Source organism: Rhinichthys klamathensis, unplaced genomic scaffold (genome assembly GCF_029890125.1).
Source record: "Rhinichthys klamathensis goyatoka isolate OS25496 unplaced genomic scaffold, OSU_Roscu_1.1 h1tg000592l_1, whole genome shotgun sequence".
NCBI lineage: Eukaryota > Metazoa > Chordata > Actinopteri > Cypriniformes > Leuciscidae > Rhinichthys > Rhinichthys klamathensis.
In genome coordinates, this window is record NW_026607049.1 from 115,001 (window position 1) to 133,989 (window position 18,989).

General features: G+C 42.9%; 1 protein-coding gene across 1 annotated transcript in view; it reads right to left on the bottom strand.

The window, feature by feature from the left end:
- abcc3 (ATP-binding cassette, sub-family C (CFTR/MRP), member 3) overlaps positions 1–18,989 on the bottom strand; it is a 119,458-nt gene that overhangs the window by 51,339 nt on the left and 49,130 nt on the right. Inside the window, exons 13-15 of the mRNA XM_056240319.1 lie at positions 15,489–15,635; positions 13,266–13,353; positions 13,055–13,121 (exon numbers count right to left, since the gene is read on the bottom strand). Coding sequence (XP_056096294.1) covers positions 13,055–13,121; positions 13,266–13,353; positions 15,489–15,635 — 302 coding nt within the window. The remainder of the gene's footprint in view (positions 1–13,054; positions 13,122–13,265; positions 13,354–15,488; positions 15,636–18,989) is intronic.

The following is an 18,989-nucleotide window of genomic DNA, read 5'->3' on the forward strand; positions in this document are numbered from 1 at the left end:
CTGCTGCGACTATACACTAATGCTGCACACAGGAGAGAGAGTTACTGCATATACACCAGGGGTTCTGCTGCGACTATACACTAATGCTGCACACAGGAGAGAGAGTTACTGCATATACACCAGGGGTTCTGCTGCGACTATACACTAATGCTGCACACAGGAGAGAGAGTTACTGCATATACACCAGGGGTTCTGCTGCGACTATACACTAATGCTACACACAGGAGAGAGAGTTACTGCATATACACCAGGGGTTCTGCTGCGACTATACACTAATGCTACACACAGGAGAGAGAGTTACTGCATATACACCAGGGGTTCTGCTGTGACTATACACGAATGCTGCACACTGGAGAGAGAGTTACTGCATATACACCAGGGGTTCTGCTGCGACTATACACTAATGCTGCACACAGGAGAGAGAGTTACTGCATATACACCAGGGGTTCTGCTGCGACTATACACTAATGCTGCACACAGGAGAGAGAGTTACTGCATATACACCAGGGGTTCTGCTGCGACTATACACTAATGCTGCACACAGGAGAGAGAGTTACTGCATATACACCAGGGGTTCTGCTGCGACTATACACTAATGCTACACACAGGAGAGAGAGTTACTGCATATACACCAGGGGTTCTGCTGCGACTATACACTAATGCTGCACACAGGAGAGAGAGTTACTGCATATACACCAGGGGTTCTGCTGTGACTATACACTAATGCTGCACACAGGAGAGAGAGTTACTGCATATACACCAGGGGTTCTGCTGCAACTATACATTAATGCTGCACACAGGAGAGAGAGTTACTGCATATACACCAGGGGTTCTGCTGCGACTATACACTAATGCTGCACACTGGAGAGAGAGTTACTGCATAGACACCAGGGGTTCTGCTGCGACTATACACTAATGCTGCACACAGGAGAGAGAGTTACTGCATATACACCAGGGGTTCTGCTGCGACTATACACTAATGCTGCACACAGGAGAGAGAGTTACTGCATATACACCAGGGGTTCTGCTGCAACTATACACTAATGCTGCACACAGGAGAGAGAGTTACTGCATATACACCAGGGGTTCTGCTGCGACTATACACTAATGCTGCACACAGGAGAGAGAGTTACTGCATATACACCAGGGGTTCAGCTGCGACTATACACTAATGCTGCACACAGGAGAGAGAGTTACTGCATATACACCAGGGGTTCAGCTGCGACTATACACTAATGCTGCACACTGGAGAGAGAGTTACTGCATATACACCAGGGGTTCTGCTGCGACTATACACTAATGCTGCACACAGGAGAGAGAGTTACTGCATATACACCAGGGGTTCTGCTGCAACTATACACTAATGCTGCACACAGGAGAGAGAGCTACTGCATATACACCAGGGGTTCTGCTGCGACTATACACTAATGCTGCACACAGGAGAGAGAGCTACTGCATATACACCAGGGGTTCTGCTGCAACTATACACTAATGCTGCACACAGGAGAGAGAGTTACTGCATATACACCAGGGGTTCTGCTGTGACTATACACTAATGCTGCACACAGGAGAGAGAGTTACTGCATATACACCAGGGGTTCTGCTGTGACTATACACTAATGCTGCACACAGGAGAGAGAGTTACTGCATATACACCAGGGGTTCTGCTGTGACTATACACTAATGCTGCACACAGGAGAGAGAGTTACTGCATATACACCAGGGGTTCTGCTGCGACTATACACTAATGCTGCACACAGGAGAGAGAGTTACTGCATATACACCAGGGGTTCTGCTGCGACTATACACTAACGCTGCACACTGGAGAGAGAGTTACTGCATAGACACCAGGGGTTCTGCTGCGACTATACACTAATGCTGCACACAGGAGAGAGAGTTATTGCATATTCACCAGGGGTTCTGCTGCGACTATACACTAATGCTGCACACAGGAGAGAGAGTTACTGCATATACTCCAGGGGTTCTGCTGCGACTATACACTAATGCTGCACACAGGAGAGAGAGTTACTGCATATACACCAGGGGTTCTGCTGTGACTATACACTAATGCTGCACACAGGAGAGAGAGTTACTGCATATACACCAGGGGTTCTGCTGCGACTATACACTAATACTGCACACAGGAGAGAGAGTTACTGCATATACACCAGGGGTTCTGCTGTGACTATACACTAATGCTGCACACATGAGAGAAAGTTACTGCATATACACCAGGGGTTCTGCTGCAACTATACACTAATGCTGCACACAGGAGAGAGAGTTACTGCATACACACCAGGGGTTCTGCTGCGACTATACACTAATGCTGCACACAGGAGAGAGAGTTACTGCATATACACCAGGGGTTCTGCTGTGACTATACACTAATGCTGCACACAGGAGAGAGAGTTACTGCATATACACCAGGGGTTCTGCTGCAACTATACACTAATGCTGCACACAGGAGAGAGAGTTACTGCATACACACCAGGGGTTCTGCTGCGACTATACACTAATGCTGCACACAGGAGAGAGAGTTACTGCATATACACCAGGGGTTCTGCTGCGACTATACACTAATGCTGCACACAGGAGAGAGAGTTACTGCATATACACCAGGGGTTCTGCTGTGACTATACACTAATGCTGCACACAGGAGAGAGAGTTACTGCATATACACCAGGGGTTCTGCTGTGACTATACACTAATGCTGCACACAGGAGAGAGAGTTACTGCATATACACCAGGGGTTCTGCTGTGACTATACACTAATGCTGCACACAGGAGAGAGAGTTACTGCATATACACCAGGGGTTCTGCTGCGACTATACACTAATGCTGCACACAGGAGAGAGAGTTACTGCATATACACCAGGGGTTCTGCTGCGACTATACACTAATGCTGCATACAGGAGAGAGAGTTACTGCATATACACCAGGGGTTCTGCTGCGACTATACACTAATGCTGCACACAGGAGAGAGAGTTACTGCATATACACCAGGGGTTCTGCTGCGACTATACACTAATGCTGCACACAGGAGAGAGAGTTACTGCATATCAGGGCTCTAGAGTGCGACCAATTTGGTCGCAAATGCGACCAAAATTTGTAAGGGTGCGACTAAATTTGTTCCTAGGTCGCACCAGTGCACCTAACCTTCTCGCATGATCGCATCCGTTGCCTCTCAACAAACGAGTCTTTTGTTCTCCTTGCACGCATGGTTGGATCATATCGTGGTCTAAACCAATCAGAGATAGAGATTGGGCTGGTCTTTGCCTCTGATTGGCTGTGGTTCAGATATTCCTGTAGGACTAAAATGCTCCGTGCTGTCTGTGTGATTGAAATAAATTGCGACGTGAGCACCAGAGAATCAGTTACGGCAATCAGCAGCATCAGCTAAATAAACGCAAGAAAACAGACGACGAAGAAACTTTAAAAAATGTAGGCTACTTGAACTAGGTAAAAAATATTGATTTCTCGATTTTAATCGATTCTCATTTTACGAACCGTTGGGCTATGCTGTTTTCAGTTGATGAATGAATGGAACTTTGTAGCGAGCATCCCATCCAATAAATCGCAATAATCTTTGTGCTTTGTTACTATTGATATGAAACAAAGTCTCAGATTTCAAATTAGGTCCATTTTCTTATGAAATTCAAAAACATAAATAGTGTTTTGACGCTGTTGCGTGAGATCGCTCTGGCTCAGCTCAGCTCAAGAGAAGCAGCAGCGCGGAGTGCACATGATCTTCTCTTCCGCCTTAATAATACCAGTTACAGCGCGAAATAAACATGAACGAGCATCTGAAAGTGTGCTAAAAGATAGAGTACAACTTATCGAAATCCGTATCTTTCACATGGAATCGCTCAATCAGTGTTTCAACCGTGGAAAGACGTCAGTAAAACGCTTGTAAACAATGTCATGTAATGTCACATTTACCTCAGAAAAAACATATCCAGTGACCATAAACTCGTTAGCTAGCTAGAAAAAATAACTCTAGGGAAGAGCATTTTGCCAAATATATGCACCATATTGCATATTCATTATAATTTTTTAATGTTTTTCAATATTTAATGCATGTTGTTTGAAAAAATCTGCCAAGTTTTTATGCAGCCACCATTTAAATGTTTATATTTCATATAACTTTATTATTATAAAAATAAATAAAAGTGTAATTTAAGTGTTTGTGTACAAATCAGGTAATTTTTACCTTCAATATTATAGTAGGCTAATGAAGCATAGTGGGCTACAACTGACTCCCAGTTTACAGCATTAGTTAAGAGATTTGTTTTCCTTGAGAAAATTTGCCATGTATTGTACCTGATATCCAAAATAATCAATATTGAATCGAATTGTGAAATTTGTGTCGATACCCTGCCCTAACTTGAACAATGTAAAAACAGCACTTTAAATATTTTTTTTTTTTTAAAGATTAACATTTTTATATACAGTATAATTGTGCTTCAAAAAAAATTTATTATTATTATTCTTGTTTAAAAGCATTTACATAATATATATGAATGTATATGGAGCGTGATAAAAAGGTGACCTTGAAATTGTGGCGTTAAAGGCAACGCGAGACGAGGAAAAAATTTTGTGCACCTAAATTTTGTGCTGGTGCACCTAAATAAAAAAGTTAGGCGCACCAGTGCAACCAAGGCAAAAAGTTAGTCTGGAGCCCTGCATATACACCAGGGGTTCTGCTGTGACTATACATTAATGCTGCACACAGGAGAGAGAGTTACTGCATATACACCAGGGGTTCTGCTGTGACTATACATTAATGCTGCACACAGGAGAGAGAGTTACTGCATATACACCAGGGGTTCTGCTGTGACTATACATTAATGCTGCACACAGGAGAGAGAGTTACTGCATATACACCAGGGGTTCTGCTGTGACTATACACTAATGCTGCACACAGGAGAGAGAGTTACTGCATATACACCAGGGGTTCTGCTGTGACTATACACTAATGCTGCACACAGGAGAGAGAGTTACTGCATATACACCAGGGGTTCTGCTGTGACTATACACTAATGCTGCACACAGGAGAGAGAGTTACTGCATATACACCAGGGGTTCTGCTGTGACTATACACTAATGCTGCACACAGGAGAGAGAGTTACTGCATATACACCAGGGGTTCTGCTGTGACTATACACTAATGCTGCACACAGGAGAGAGAGTTACTGCATATACACCAGGGGTTCTGCTGCGACTATACACTAATGCTGCACACAGGAGAGAGAGTTACTGCATATACACCAGGGGTTCTGCTGCGACTATACACTAATGCTGCACACAGGAGAGAGAGTTACTGCATATACACCAGGGGTTCTGCTACGACTATACACTAATGCTGCACACAGGAGAGAGAGTTACTGCATATACACCAGGGGTTCAGCTGTGACTATACACTAATGCTGCACACAGGAGAGAGAGTTACTGCATATACACCAGGGGTTCTGCTGTGACTATACACGAATGCTGCACACTGGAGAGAGAGTTACTGCATATACACCAGGGGTTCAGCTGCGACTATACACTAATGCTGCACACAGGAGAGAGAGTTACTGCATATACACCAGGGGTTCAGCTGTGACTATACACTAATGCTGCACACAGGAGAGAGAGTTACTGCATATACACCAGGGGTTCTGCTGTGACTATACACGAATGCTGCACACTGGAGAGAGAGTTACTGCATATACACCAGGGGTTCTGCTGCGACTATACACTAATGCTGCACACAGGAGAGAGAGTTACTGCATATACACCAGGGGTTCTGCTGCGACTATACACTAATGCTGCACACAGGAGAGAGAGTTACTGCATATACACCAGGGGTTCTGCTGCGACTATACACTAATGCTGCACACAGGAGAGAGAGTTACTGCATATACACCAGGGGTTCTGCTGCGACTATACACTAATGCTGCACACAGGAGAGAGAGTTACTGCATATACACCAGGGGTTCTGCTGCGACTATACACTAATGCTGCACACAGGAGAGAGAGTTACTGCATATACACCAGGGGTTCTGCTGCAACTATACACTAATGCTGCACACAGGAGAGAGAGTTACTGCATATACACCAGGGGTTCTGCTGTGACTATACACTAATGCTGCACACAGGAGAGAGAGTTACTGCATATACACCAGGGGTTCTGCTGCGACTAAACACTAATGCTACACACAGGAGAGAGAGTTACTGCATATACACCAGGGGTTCTGCTGCGACTATACACTAATGCTGCACACAGGAGAGAGAGTTACTGCATATACACCACGGGTTCTGCTGCGACTATACACTAATGCTGCACACAGGAGAGAGAGTTACTGCATATTCACCAGGGGTTCTGCTGCGACTATACACTAATGCTGCACACAGGAGAGAGAGTTACTGCATATACACCAGGGGTTCTGCTGTGACTATACATTAATGCTGCACACAGGAGAGAGAGTTACTGCATATACACCAGGGGTTCTGCTGCGACTATACACTAATGCTGCACACAGGAGAGAGAGCTACTGCATATACACCAGGGGTTCAGCTGCGAATATACACTAATGCTGCACACAGGAGAGAGAGTTACTGCATATACACCAGGGGTTCAGCTGCGACTATACACTAATGCTGCACACTGGAGAGAGAGTTACTGCATAGACACCAGGGGTTCTGCTGTGACTATACACTAATGCTGCACACAGGAGAGAGAGTTACTGCATATACACCAGGGGTTCTGCTGCAACTATACACTAATGCTGCACACAGGAGAGAGAGTTACTGCATATACACCAGGGGTTCTGCTGCGACTATACACTAATGCTGCACACTGGAGAGAGAGTTACTGCATATACACCAGGGGTTCTGCTGCGACTATACACTAATGCTGCACACTGGAGAGAGAGTTACTGCATATACACCAGGGGTTCTGCTGCAACTATACACTAATGCTGCACACAGGAGAGAGAGTTACTGCATATACACCAGGGATTCTGCTGCGACTATACACTAATGCTGCACACAGGAGAGAGAGTTACTGCATATACACCAGGGGTTCTGCTGCGACTATACACTAATGCTGCACACAGGAGAGAGAGTTACTGCATATACACCAGGGGTTCTGCTGCAACTATACACTAATGCTGCACACAGGAGAGAGAGTTACTGCATATACACCAGGGGTTCTGCTGTGACTATACACTAATGCTGCACACAGGAGAGAGAGTTACTGCATATACACCAGGGGTTCTGCTGCGACTATACACTAATGCTACACACAGGAGAGAGAGTTACTGCATATACACCAGGGGTTCTGCTGCGACTATACACTAATGCTGCACACAGGAGAGAGAGTTACTGCATATACACCACGGGTTCTGCTGCGACTATACACTAATGCTGCACACAGGAGAGAGAGTTACTGCATATACACCAGGGGTTCTGCTGCGACTATACACTAATGCTGCACACAGGAGAGAGAGTTACTGCATATACACCAGGGGTTCTGCTGTGACTATACATTAATGCTGCACACAGGAGAGAGAGTTACTGCATATACACCAGGGGTTCTGCTGCAACTATACACTAATGCTGCACACAGGAGAGAGAGCTACTGCATATACACCAGGGGTTCAGCTGCGACTATACACTAATGCTGCACACAGGAGAGAGAGTTACTGCATATACACCAGGGGTTCAGCTGCGACTATACACTAATGCTGCACACTGGAGAGAGAGTTACTGCATAGACACCAGGGGTTCTGCTGTGACTATACACTAATGCTGCACACAGGAGAGAGAGTTACTGCATATACACCAGGGGTTCTGCTGCAACTATACACTAATGCTGCACACAGGAGAGAGAGTTACTGCATATACACCAGGGGTTCTGCTGCGACTATACACTAATGCTGCACACAGGAGAGAGAGTTACTGCATATACACCAGGGGTTCTGCTGTGACTATACATTAATGCTGCACACAGGAGAGAGAGTTACTGCATATACACCAGGGGTTCTGCTGCGACTATACACTAATGCTGCACACAGGAGAGAGAGCTACTGCATATACACCAGGGGTTCGGCTGCAACTATACACTAATGCTGCACGCAGGAGAGAGAGTTACTGCATATACACCAGGGGTTCTGCTGCGACTATACACTAATGCTGCACACAGGAGAGAGAGTTACTGCATATACACCAGGGGTTCTGCTGCAACTATACACTAATGCTGCACACAGGAGAGAGAGTTACTGCATATACACCAGGGGTTCTGCTGCGACTATACACTAATGCTGCACACAGGAGAGAGAGTTACTGCATATACACCAGGGGTTCTGCTGCGACTATACACTAATGCTGCACACAGGAGAGAGAGTTACTGCATATACACCAGGGGTTCTGCTGCAACTATACACTAATGCTGCACACAGGAGAGAGAGTTACTGCATATACACCAGGGGTTCTGCTGTGACTATACACTAATGCTGCACACAGGAGAGAGAGTTACTGCATATACACCAGGGGTTCTGCTGCGACTACATTAATGCTGCACACAGGAGAGAGAGTTACTGCATATACACCAGGGGTTCTGCTGTGACTATACACTAATGCTGCACACAGGAGAGAGAGTTACTGCATATACACCAGGGGTTCTGCTGCGACTATACACTAATGCTGCACACAGGAGAGAGAGTTACTGCATATACACCAGGGGTTCTGCTGCGACTATACACTAATGCTGCACACAGGAGAGAGAGTTACTGCATATACACCAGGGGTTCTGCTGCGACTATACATTAATGCTGCACACAGGAGAGAGAGTTACTGCATATACACCAGGGGTTCTGCTGCGACTATACACTAATGCTGCACACAGGAGAGAGAGCTACTGCATATACACCAGGGGTTCTGCTGCGACTATACACTACTGCTGCACACTGGAGAGAGAGTTACTGCATATACACCAGGGGTTCTGCTGCAACTATACACTATTGCTGCACACAGGAGAGAGAGTTACTGCATATACACCAGGGGTTCTGCTGTGACTATACACTAATGCTGAACACAGGAGAGAGAGTTACTGCATATACACCAGGGGTTCTGCTGCGACTATACACTAATGCTGCACACTGGAGAGAGAGTTACTGCGTATACACCAGGGGTTCTGCTGCGACTATACACTAATGCTGCACACTGGAGAGAGAGTTACTGCATATACACCAGGGGTTCTGCTGCAACTATACACTAATGCTGCACACAGGAGAGAGAGTTACTGCATATACACCAGGGGTTCTGCTGCGACTATACACTAATGCTGCACACAGGAGAGAGAGTTACTGCATATACACCAGGGGTTCTGCTGCAACTATACACTAATGCTGCACACAGGAGAGAGAGTTACTGCATATACACCAGGGGTTCTGCTGCAACTATACACTAATGCTGCACACAGGAGAGAGAGTTACTGCATAGACACCAGGGGTTCTGCTGTGACTATACACTAATGCTGCACACAGGAGAGAGAGTTACTGCATATACACCAGGGGTTCTGCTGCAACTATACACTAATGCTGCACACAGGAGAGAGAGTTACTGCATATACACCAGGGGTTCTGCTGCGACTATACACTAATGCTGCACACAGGAGAGAGAGTTACTGCATATACACCAGGGGTTCTGCTGCGACTATACATTAATGCTGCACACAGGAGAGAGAGTTACTGCATATACACCAGGGGTTCTGCTGCGACTATACACTAATGCTGCACACAGGAGAGAGAGCTACTGCATATACACCAGGGGTTCTGCTGCAACTATACACTAATGCTGCACGCAGGAGAGAGAGCTACTGCATATACACCAGGGGTTCTGCTGCGACTATACACTAATGCTGCACACAGGAGAGAGAGTTACTGCATATACACCAGGGGTTCTGCTGCGACTATACACTAATGCTGCACACAGGAGAGAGAGTTACTGCATATACACCAGGGGTTCTGCTGCAACTATTCACTAATGCTGCACACAGGAGAGAGAGTTACTGCATATACACCAGGGGTTCTGCTGTGACTATACACTAATGCTGCACACAGGAGAGAGAGTTACTGCATATACACCAGGGGTTCTGCTGCGACTATACATTAATGCTGCACACAGGAGAGAGAGTTACTGCATATACACCAGGGGTTCTGCTGTGACTATACACTAATGCTGCACACAGGAGAGAGAGTTACTGCATATACACCAGGGGTTCTGCTGTGACTATACACTAATGCTGAACACAGGAGAGAGAGTTACTGCAAATACACCAGGGGTTCTGCTGCGACTATACACTAATGCTGCACACAGGAGAGAGAGTTACTGCATATACACCAGGGGTTCTGCTGTGACTATACACTAATGCTGCACACAGGAGAGAGAGTTACTGCATATACACCAGGGGTTCTGCTGTGACTATACACTAATGCTGCACAGAGGAGAGAGAGTTACTGCATATACACCAGGGGTTCTGCTGTGACTATACACTAATGCTGAACACAGGAGAGAGAGTTACTGCAAATACACCAGGGGTTCTGCTGCGACTATACACTAATGCTGCACACAGGAGAGAGAGTTACTGCATATACACCAGGGGTTCTGCTGCGACTATACACTAATGCTGCACACAGGAGAGAGAGTTACTGCATATACACCAGGGGTTCTGCTGTGACTATACATTAATGCTGCACACAGGAGAGAGAGTTACTGCATATACACCAGGGGTTCTGCTGCAACTATACACTAATGCTGCACACAGGAGAGAGAGTTACTGCATATACACCAGGGGTTCTGCTGTGACTATACACTAATGCTGCACACAGGAGAGAGAGTTACTGCATATACACCAGGGGTTCTGCTGCGACTATACACTAATGCTGCACACAGGAGAGAGAGTTACTGCATATACACCAGGGGTTCTGCTGCAACTATACACTAATGCTGCACACAGGAGAGAGAGTTACTGCATATACACCAGGGGTTCTGCTGCGACTATACACTAATGCTGCACACTGGAGAGAGAGTTACTGCATATACACCAGGGGTTCTGCTGCGACTATACACTAATGCTACACACAGGAGAGAGAGTTACTGCATATACACCAGGGGTTCTGCTGCAACTATACACTAATGCTGCACACAGGAGAGAGAGTTACTGCATATACACCAGGGGTTCTGCTGCGACTATACACTAATGCTGCACACAGGAGAGAGAGTTACTGCATATACACCAGGGGTTCTGCTGCGACTATACACTAATGCTGCACACTGGAGAGAGTGATGGATGGATAGATGGATGGATGGATGAATGGATGGATGGATGGATGGATGGATGGATAGATAGATTACACATATGAACGAAATTCCAAACCACTGGCTCATAAAAATATAATAAAAATGCTACAACGTGCATTAAAATATAGCACTAAAAACAAAGAATTTGAAAGCGGCATATAAATAATGATATTGCACATGGTAATTGGCGGCATATAAATCCAATTTTTTGCACTTTCTAAGTGGTGGCAGATAAATACAGATATTCCAGAATATGAATAAATATTGTTATTGCAAGGTTAGGTTCGTTTATTACCGCATAAACCATGTGTCTCTGCTGCAACAATACTTTTGAAGCACTAACTCGTTTACTCGTGTGCATGTATGTATTCGTGAGAAAAAAAAATGCATGAAAATGTTTTCACACAGAAATATTGATGCGTAAATATTTTCACAGTTTTTTTCAAGAGGATCAAATTTAGAACCGACAGAAACCACATGCATGTGAAAATAACTCATGCAGGGTGTAAGAGCTTTTATCTAAATTATTATTATATAAGATACTACATGACTAAGTGTATATCTTGTGTATCTCAAAAAGATTCTGCATTAAAATGCAGTCAATCAAGTGAAGTCTAGGCCTCTATTAAAGTGTGTGTTTGTTTTGTGCACACTTGGCTTTACTGGAGTCATGTGCAACACCCTTATATGGAGATAATGGGCGTGTGTTATGCTAATTAGGACCTGCTGACACGCCCCCTCATTAAGAATGGACCCTTTTCACATTTTCAGTTCCATAGTGGTGAACAGAAACTACAACAAATATATTAAACTGTGCTAGATTTATGATGTTAAAGTGATAATTCACCCAAAAATGAAAATTATGTCATAAAAAAAAAAATAGTGCTGGGCAACGATTAATCTCATCCAAAATAAAAGTTTGTGTTTACATACTATACGTGCGTGTACTGTGTATAGTTTTTTTTGTATATATTAATATACACACATGCATGTATATATTTAAGACAAATGTGTTAATATATAAAACATTTTTATGTATAAATTATTTATAAATATTTCTTAAATATATACATGCATGTGTGTATTTATATATACAAAATAAATATACACAGCACACAAACTTTTATTTTGGATGTGATTAATCGCAATAAAAAAAAAAAACTATGGAAGCCCCATCAACTTCTTTTGTGTTCAGCAGAAGAAAGAAACTCATACAAGTTTGGAACAACTTGAGTGAGTAAATGATGACAGAATTACATTTTTTTAGATAACAATCTGAGAAAAGGGTTCATTCTCTAGGCTTAATCTACATTAGAACGAGGATAACAACAAATGTAGGTACGAACGCCACATTACAGGTGAAACTCGAAAAATTTGAATATCGTGCAAAAGTTCATTTATTTCAGTAATTCAATTTAAAAGGTGAAACTAATTATATCGACTCATTACATGCAAAGTGAGATATTTCAAGCCTTTATTTGTTATAATTGTGATGATTTTGATTTTGAATTTGGGGTTTTCATAAGCTGTAAGCCATAATCATCACAATTATAACAAATAAAGGCTTGAAATATATCACTTTGCATGTAATGAGTCTATATAATTAGTTTCACCTTTTAAGTTGAATTACTGAAATAAATGCACTTTTGCACGATATTCTAATTTTTCGAGTTTCACCTGTATTAGCGAATGTGTTTTGAGTTCTTACTTGTCGAGAGTGACCTGGTCTTGTTTGGCCCATGCGAATTTCCCATTGACAACCGTCACGGCATATTCTGGAGAGAGAGAGAGCGTGAGTCAGCTGAAGTGCGAGTCCAGTCACGATGAACAGAGATTTCACAATGACTCAGCATGAATACGAGCGCAGAAACATAAACCCGTTCTCGTCAAGTGAAGCTTGTGTTCGCTTGTAAAGCTACCGGAAGCGTTGTTTCTTCTGTCCACATTCTCTGGATCCAGTTCATCGTGACTCAGGAAATCCTGGATGCGCTTCAGAGACACGCTGGCCTGACGGAAGATTACAAAACCATGAGTGGAGAAGTGGGACAGGTCTACTCCACTAAACATCTCATTCCAGGAATATTTCACAATCCTTCAAACAATCAGAACTGAACATGCATGAATCTGCCACATAGACCTTCTAAAACTAGGTCAGTTCTGAATATATAACACACACACACACAAACACACATATATATACTGTGTATATATATATATATACATATATGTTATATATTCTGACCTAGTTTTAGAAACACTTGCTTTTTCAAAGGCAAAATAATTGTCTGCCATCATCGTTATCTGTGAAATAAAGCTGTTTATTGCTATATTATTATCTGTGTAATAAAGCTGTTTATTGCTATATTATTATCTGTGAAATAAAGCTGTTATTGCTATATTATTATCTGTGAAATAAAGCTGTTTATTGCTATATTATTATCTGTGAAATTAAGCTGTTTATTGCTATATTATAATCTGTGAAAAAAAGCTGTTTATTGCTATATTATTATCTGTGTAATAAAGCTGTTTATTGCTATATTATTATCTGTGTAATAAAGCTGTTTATTGCTATATTATTATCTGTGTAATAAAGCTGTTTATTGCTATATTATTATCTGTGTAATAAAGCTGTTTATTGCTATATTATTATCTGTGTAATAAAGCTGTTTATTGCTATATTATTATCTGTGAAATAAAGCTCTTTATTGCTATATTATTATCTGTGTAATAAAGCTGTTTATTGCTATATTATTATCTGTGTAATAAAGCTGTTTATTGCTATATTATTATCTGTGTAATAAAGCTGTTTATTGCTATATTATTATCTGTGAAATAAAGCTATTAAAGCTATATTTACCGGTATTTATATTTTTTATATTACAAAACCTTTCTATTAAAATATATATATTATATATATATATATATATATATATATATATATATATATATATATTATATAAATATATAAACACATGCATACATATATATTTTTATTTAACAAAATAGAAAGGTTTTGTAATGTTATACACTACCGTTCAAAGGTTTATGGTTAGTAAGATTTTTTTATTTTTTTAAATACTTTTATTCAGCAAAGACACATTAAATTGATCAAAAGTGACAGTAAAGACATTTATAATGTTACAAAAGATTCTATTTCAAATAAATGCTGTTCTTTTCAACTTTCCATTAATCAAAGAATCCTGAAAAATAAAATGTATCTCGGTTTCCACAAAAATATGAAGTGCTTTCAACACTGATAATAATCATAAATGTTTCTTGAGCATGAAATCATCATATTAGCGTGCGTTCACACCGCCAACGACGCCGTGGAAAGATTCGTGGACGCTTGTAGATCGAATGCTTGGTCTTTTTTAAGCATGTCGATCGTTATGTTAGACCATAGGGTACAAGTTAACCTCATGGAATCTTTTAAATGTGAAAGTAACAATTATAGTGACATATTTGCTAACAAAATAAACCAATTAAAAGCCATTTGTGTGGTGTGGCGTTTGTGTTCATGGCTAAGTGCTATTCTAATTTGCATTCCCGCTGAAAAACAAGCGTTCTAGCGCGAAAATCTTGCCTATAAATAGTGTTGTGCGCCTTCTTATCAAATTCAGATGATCATCCTCTCCTCTATTTTGCTTGGGAACTAATGAGGTCGGAACCAAAGTTTACACTGCGTTCCCTGGACTCCTCTCGAACGGAGCACTTCTACAATCCGATTGGTCGCCGCCGAACCGTGTCATCGCTCATTACCATAAAGTTGACCTGACTTCCTCGCCGCTCTGTGAACGCACGGTTAGAGTGATTTCTGAAGGATCATGTGACACTGAAGACTGGAGTAATGATGCTGAAAATTCAGCTTTGATCACAGGAATAAATTACACTTTACTATATATTCACATTGAAAAAATATATTTTACATTACAATAATATTTACTTTTTTTTACTTTATTTTACTGTGCTTTGGATCAAATAAATTCAGCCTTGGTGAGCAAAAGAGACTCTTTCATAAACATTCAAAAATCTTTAGAACGGTAATGTTTATATATCATTCTTAATGGTAATTGACAGCTCTAAAGTTGTATTTAATCAGGAATATCTCTAATATTGAGAAGTGTGATGAAGTGAAAGCTCACTTGTACGATGCTGCTGATGACTTGTGGAAGCATGTTCAACGGGAATCTCAAGATGTTAAACAGAGACAAGGACACGAAGGCCTTCTCCGCATCCAAGACGTTTTTTTCATCCACTGTCACATAGACGGCAAACGTGGTCAAGGCCACCTGAAGGACATCAAGAGCACAAGCACACACTCATTACAGGTTCAAATTTAGATTTCAGCAACAAAAACATGTTTTTTCACTTGCACTTTTGAGCATTAGTCATGTTGCCTACACACGTCATGACTAATGCACTTTTGAAACATGAGCCGGCAACTTGACGCCTAGATAAGGATCTACAGCATAGCAAAGATAAACATTTTGCATTTTCCTCACACTCTAAAACATATTGGGTTATTTTTTATACCCAAATCCTGGGTTGAGCCTTTGGGTAGTTTTTGTCTAGCTCAGATCCTGGGTCAGACGTAACAACCCAGTGTTTGAGTGGTTTTTGTGTAACCCAGATCTTAGGTCAGACGTAACAACCCAGTGTTTCAGTAGTTTTTGTGTAACCCAGATCCTGGGTCAGACGTAACAACCCAGTGTTTGAGTGGTTTTTGTGTAACCCAGATCTTAGGTCAGACGTAACAACCCAGTGTTTCAGTAGTTTTTGTGTAACCCAGATTCTGGGTCAGACGTAACAACCCAGTGTTTGGGTAGTTTTTGTGTAACCCAGACCCTGGGTCAGGCGTAACAACCCAGTGTTTGGGTAGTTTTTGTGTTACCCAGCTCCTGGGTCAGACGTAACAACCCAGTGTTTGAGTAGTTTTTGTGTAACCCAGATCCTGGGTCAGACGTAACAACCCAGTGTTTGGGTAGTTTTTGTGTAACCCAGATCTTAGGTCAGACGTAACAACCCAGTGTTTGGGTAGCTTTTGTGTTACCCAGCTCCTGGTTCAGACGTAACAACCCAGTGTTTGGGTAGTTTTTGTATTACCCAGATCCTGGATCAGGCGTAACAACCCAGTGTTTGGGTAGTTTTTGTGTTACCCAGCTCCTGGGTCAGACGTAACAACCCAGTGTTTGAGTAGTTTTTGTGTAACGCAGATCCTGGGTCAGACGTAACAACCCAGTGTTTGGGTAGCTTTTGTGTTACCTAGATCCTGGGTCAGACGTAACAACCCAGTGTTTGGGTAGTTTTTGTGTTACCTAGATTCTGGGTCAGACGTAACAACCCAGTGTTTGGGTAGTTTTTGTGTAACCCAGACCCTGGGTCAGGCGTAACAACCCAGTGTTTGGGTAGTTTTTGTGTTACCCAGCTCCTGGGTCAGACGTAACAACCCAGTGTTTGAGTAGTTTTTGTGTTACCCAGATCCTGGGTCAGGCGTAACAACCCAGTGTTTGGGTAGCTTTTGTGTTACCCAGCTCCTGGTTCAGACGTAACAACCCAGTGTTTGAGTAGTTTTTGTGTAACCCAGATCTTAGGTCAGACGTAACAACCCAGTGTTTGGGTAGCTTTTGTGTTACCCAGCTCCTGGTTCAGACGTAACAACCCAGTGTTTGGGTAGTTTTTGTGTTACCCAGCTCCTGGGTCAGATGTAACAACCCAGTGTTTGGGTAGTTTTTGTGTTACCCAGATCCTGGGTCAGGCGTAACAACCCAGTGTTTGGGTAGTTTTTGTGTTACCCAGCTCCTGGGTCAGACGTAACAACCCAGTGTTTGAGTAGTTTTTGTGTAACCCAGATCTTAGGTCAGACGTAACAACCCAGTGTTTGGGTAGCTTTTGTGTTACCCAGCTCCTGGTTCAGACGTAACAACCCAGTGTTTGAGTAGTTTTTGTGTTACCCAGATCCTGGGTCAGGCGTAACAACCCAGTGTTTGGGTAGTTTTTGTGTTACCCAGCTCCTGGGTCAGACGTAACAACCCAGTGTTTGGGTAGTTTTTGTGTTACCCAGATCCTGGGTCAGGCGTAACAACCCAGTGTTTGGGTAGTTTTTGTGTTACCCAGCTCCTGGGTCAGACGTAACAACCCAGTGTTTGAGTAGTTTTTGTGTAACCCAGATCTTAGGTCAGGCGTAACAACCCAGTGTTTGAGTAGTTTTTGTGTAACCCAGATCTTAGATCAGGCGTAACAACCCAGTGTTTGAGTAGTTTTTGTGTAACCCAGATCTTAGATCAGGCGTAACAACCCAGTGTTTGGGTAGCTTTTGTGTTACCCAGCTCCTGGTTCAGACGTAACAACCCAGTGTTTGGGTAGTTTTTGTATTACCCAGATCCTGGATCAGGCGTAACAACCCAGTGTTTGGGTAGTTTTTGTGTTACCCAGCTCCTGGGTCAGACGTAACAACCCAGTGTTTGAGTAGTTTTTGTGTAACGCAGATCCTGGGTCAGACGTAACAACCCAGTGTTTGGGTAGCTTTTGTGTTACCTAGATCCTGGGTCAGACGTAACAACCCAGTGTTTGGGTAGTTTTTGTGTTACCTAGATTCTGGGTCAGACGTAACAACCCAGTGTTTGGGTAGTTTTTGTGTAACCCAGACCCTGGGTCAGGCGTAACAACCCAGTGTTTGGGTAGTTTTTGTGTTACCCAGCTCCTGGGTCAGACGTAACAACCCAGTGTTTGAGTAGTTTTTGTGTAACCCAGATCCTGGGTCAGACGTAACAACCCAGTGTTTGGGTAGTTTTTGTGTAACCCAGATCTTAGGTCAGACGTAACAACCCAGTGTTTGGGTAGCTTTTGTGTTACCCAGCTCCTGGTTCAGACGTAACAACCCAGTGTTTGGGTAGTTTTTGTATTACCCAGATCCTGGATCAGGCGTAACAACCCAGTGTTTGGGTAGTTTTTGTGTTACCCAGCTCCTGGGTCAGACGTAACAACCCAGTGTTTGAGTAGTTTTTGTGTAACGCAGATCCTGGGTCAGACGTAACAACCCAGTGTTTGGGTAGCTTTTGTGTTACCTAGATCCTGGGTCAGACGTAACAACCCAGTGTTTGGGTAGTTTTTGTGTTACCTAGATCCTGGGTCAGACGTAACAACCCAGTGTTTGAGTAGTTTTTGTGTTACCCAGCTCCTGGTTCAGACGTAACAACCCAGTGTTTGGGTAGTTTTTGTGTTACCTAGATCCTGGGTCAGACGTAACAACCCAGTGTTTGGGTAGTTTTTGTGTTACCCAGCTCCTGGTTCAGACGTAACAACCCAGTGTTTGGGTAGTTTTTGTGTTACCCAGCTCCTGGGTCAGACGTAACAACCCAGTGTTTGAGTAGTTTTTGTGTTACCCAGATCCTGGGTCAGGCGTAACAACCCAGTGTTTGGGTAGTTTTTGTGTTACCCAGCTCCTGGGTCAGACGTAACAACCCAGTGTTTGGGTAGTTTTTGTGTAACCCAGATCTTAGGTCAGACGTAACAACCCAGTGTTTGGGTAGCTTTTGTGTTACCCAGATCCTGGGTCAGACGTAACAACCCAGTGTTTGAGTAGTTTTTGTGTAACCCAGATCTTAGGTCAGACGTAACAACCCAGTGTTTGGGTAGCTTTTGTG